General features: G+C 40.4%; 1 protein-coding gene across 1 annotated transcript in view; it reads right to left on the bottom strand.

Moving 5' to 3' along the window:
• The window catches only part of LOC137626939 (neuroligin-3-like), an 11,816-nt gene that overhangs the window by 1,872 nt on the left and 7,444 nt on the right, over positions 1–2,500 (bottom strand). Inside the window, exon 4 of the mRNA XM_068357925.1 lies at positions 589–701. Coding sequence (XP_068214026.1) covers positions 589–701 — 113 coding nt within the window. The remainder of the gene's footprint in view (positions 1–588; positions 702–2,500) is intronic.

Below are 2,500 nucleotides of genomic sequence, written 5' to 3'. Positions count from 1 at the left end.
ATTTGAATATTGATAAAAAAAAAGTCACTAAGTAATTAATGATATTATTATTACATATATTTTCCTTCTGTATTGGATGTTTTCTTCAAGTAAAAACAGAAAAAGAAAAAAAAGAAGTTACAATTCATTAGTCTTTCTACCCATTTACTTTCCATTTAGCTTACTTGCTTTGTGTGAACTCTATGGAGGTATATTGCCAGAGGCAGAATAATCACTAAAAACTGCAATATTTACTATATACATTTGTTTTTGCTGTTACATTAGGCAGTATATTAATAAAAAAAAAGGTTCTTATATTTCTAGAATATCATATGATTAGAAATAGTATATGCTACAATAGTATTGTCTAAAGTTGAATAATCATCCCTTTTCTTTTCGATGGACTTATGGTTATGGTTAAGAAACATATCAACTTGTAATATAAAACTAATAAAGTAATTGAAATTTTGTCGGGTTATGTAGACTAGTAATAAACCATTCATTCTTAATTCATCTCCAACATAATTTCACCTGCAATATGTCGTGCAGAGGCCTCTTCCTCAGACACTGGAGAAGATTTTCATAGTGGCGAAAGAGGTCGTTTGGAACAGGGCAGTCCAGCTGGGTGGCTACATCGAAGGCGTGTCCAGATGGGTCCCGGACTAAAGCCCAGGGACTGAGTGCAGATCCTGACATCAGGATTGCTCGCTTGAACAGACCTGCTCCTGATGACCAGGGAAGAAGGATTGGCCGAAGGATATTTTGGTAGGAATGATTCTATGGTCTTACGTTTTTAGAAGGCGGTCAATCTATATGTTTTTGGTACAATTCTGGTATATATATATATATATATATATGTATATATATATATATATATATATATACCAAAGGCACTTTCGGGGGTAGCTGACATCAACAAAGAAACAAAACAAAAAGGGGACCTCTACTCTCTACGTTCCTTCAGCCTAACCAGGGACTCAACCGAGTTCAGCTGGTACTGCTAGGGTGCCACAGCCCAACCTCCCACATTATCCACCACAGATGAAGCTTCATAATGCTGAATCCCCTACTGCTGCTACCTCCGCGGTCATCTAAGGCACCGGAGGAAGCGGCAGGGCCTATCGGAACTGCGTCACAATCGCTCGCCATTCATTCCTATTGCTAGCACGCTCTCTTGCCTCTCACATCTATCCTCCTATCACCCAGAGCTTTCTTTACACCATCCATCCACCCAAACTTGGCCTTCCTCTTGTACTTCTCCCATCAACTCTTGCATTCATCACCTTCTTTAGCAGACAACCATTTTCCATTCTCTCAACATGGCCAAACCACCTCAACACATTCATATCCACTCTAGCCGCTAACTCATTTCTTACACCCGTTCTCTCCCTCACCACTTCGTTCCTAACCCTATCTACTCGAGACACACCAGCCATACTCCTTAGACACTTCATCTCAAACACATTCAACTTGTGTCTCTCCATCACTTTCATTCCCCACAACTCCGATCCATACATCACAGTTGGTACAATCACTTTTTCATATAGAACTCTCTTTACATTCACGCCGAACCCTCTATTTTTTACTACTCCCCTAACTGCCCCCAACACTTTGCAACCTTCATTCACTCTCTGACGTACATCTGCTTCCACTCCACCATTTGCTGCAACAACAGACCCCAAGTACTTAAACTGATCCACCTCCTCAAGTAACTCTCCATTCAACATGACATTCAACCTTGCACCACCTTCCCTTCTCGTACATCTCATAACATTACTCTTACTCACATTAACTCTCAATTTCCTTCTCTCACACACCCTTCCGAATTCTGTCACTAGTCGGTTAAGCTTCTCTTCTGTGTCTGCTACCAGTACAGTATCATCCGCAAACAACAACTGATTTACCTCCCATTCATGGTCATTCTCGCCTACCAGTTTTAATCCTCGTCCAAGCACTCGAGCAATCACCTCTCTCACCACTCCATCAACATACAAGTTAAACAACCACCGCGACATCACACATCCCTGTCTCAGCCCCACTCTCACCGGAAACCAATCACTCACTTCATTTCCTATTCTAACACATGCTTTACTACCTTTGTAGAAACTTATCACTGCTTGCAACAACCTTCCACCAACTCCATATAACTTCATCACATTCCACATTGCTTCCCTATCAACTCTATCATATGCTTTCTCCAGATCCATAAACGCATCATACACCTCCTTACCTTTTGCTAAATATTTCTCGCATATCTGCCTAACTGTAAAATTCTTATTCATACAACCCCTACCTCTTTTAAGCCCACCCTGTACTTCCAAGATTGCATTCTCTGTTTTATCCTTAATCCTATTAGTCAGTACTCTACCATACACTTTTCCCACCACACTCAACAAACTAATACCTCTTGAATTACAACACTCATGCACATCTCCCTTACCCTTATATAGTGGTACAATACATGCACAGACCCAATGTACTGGTACCATTGACAACACAAAACACACATTAAATAATCTCA

This window comes from Palaemon carinicauda, chromosome 34 (assembly GCF_036898095.1).
Source record: "Palaemon carinicauda isolate YSFRI2023 chromosome 34, ASM3689809v2, whole genome shotgun sequence".
Taxonomy (NCBI): domain Eukaryota; kingdom Metazoa; phylum Arthropoda; class Malacostraca; order Decapoda; family Palaemonidae; genus Palaemon; species Palaemon carinicauda.
Note: the sequence above shows the minus strand (reverse complement) of the source record. Positions and strands in the feature narration are given on the sequence as shown.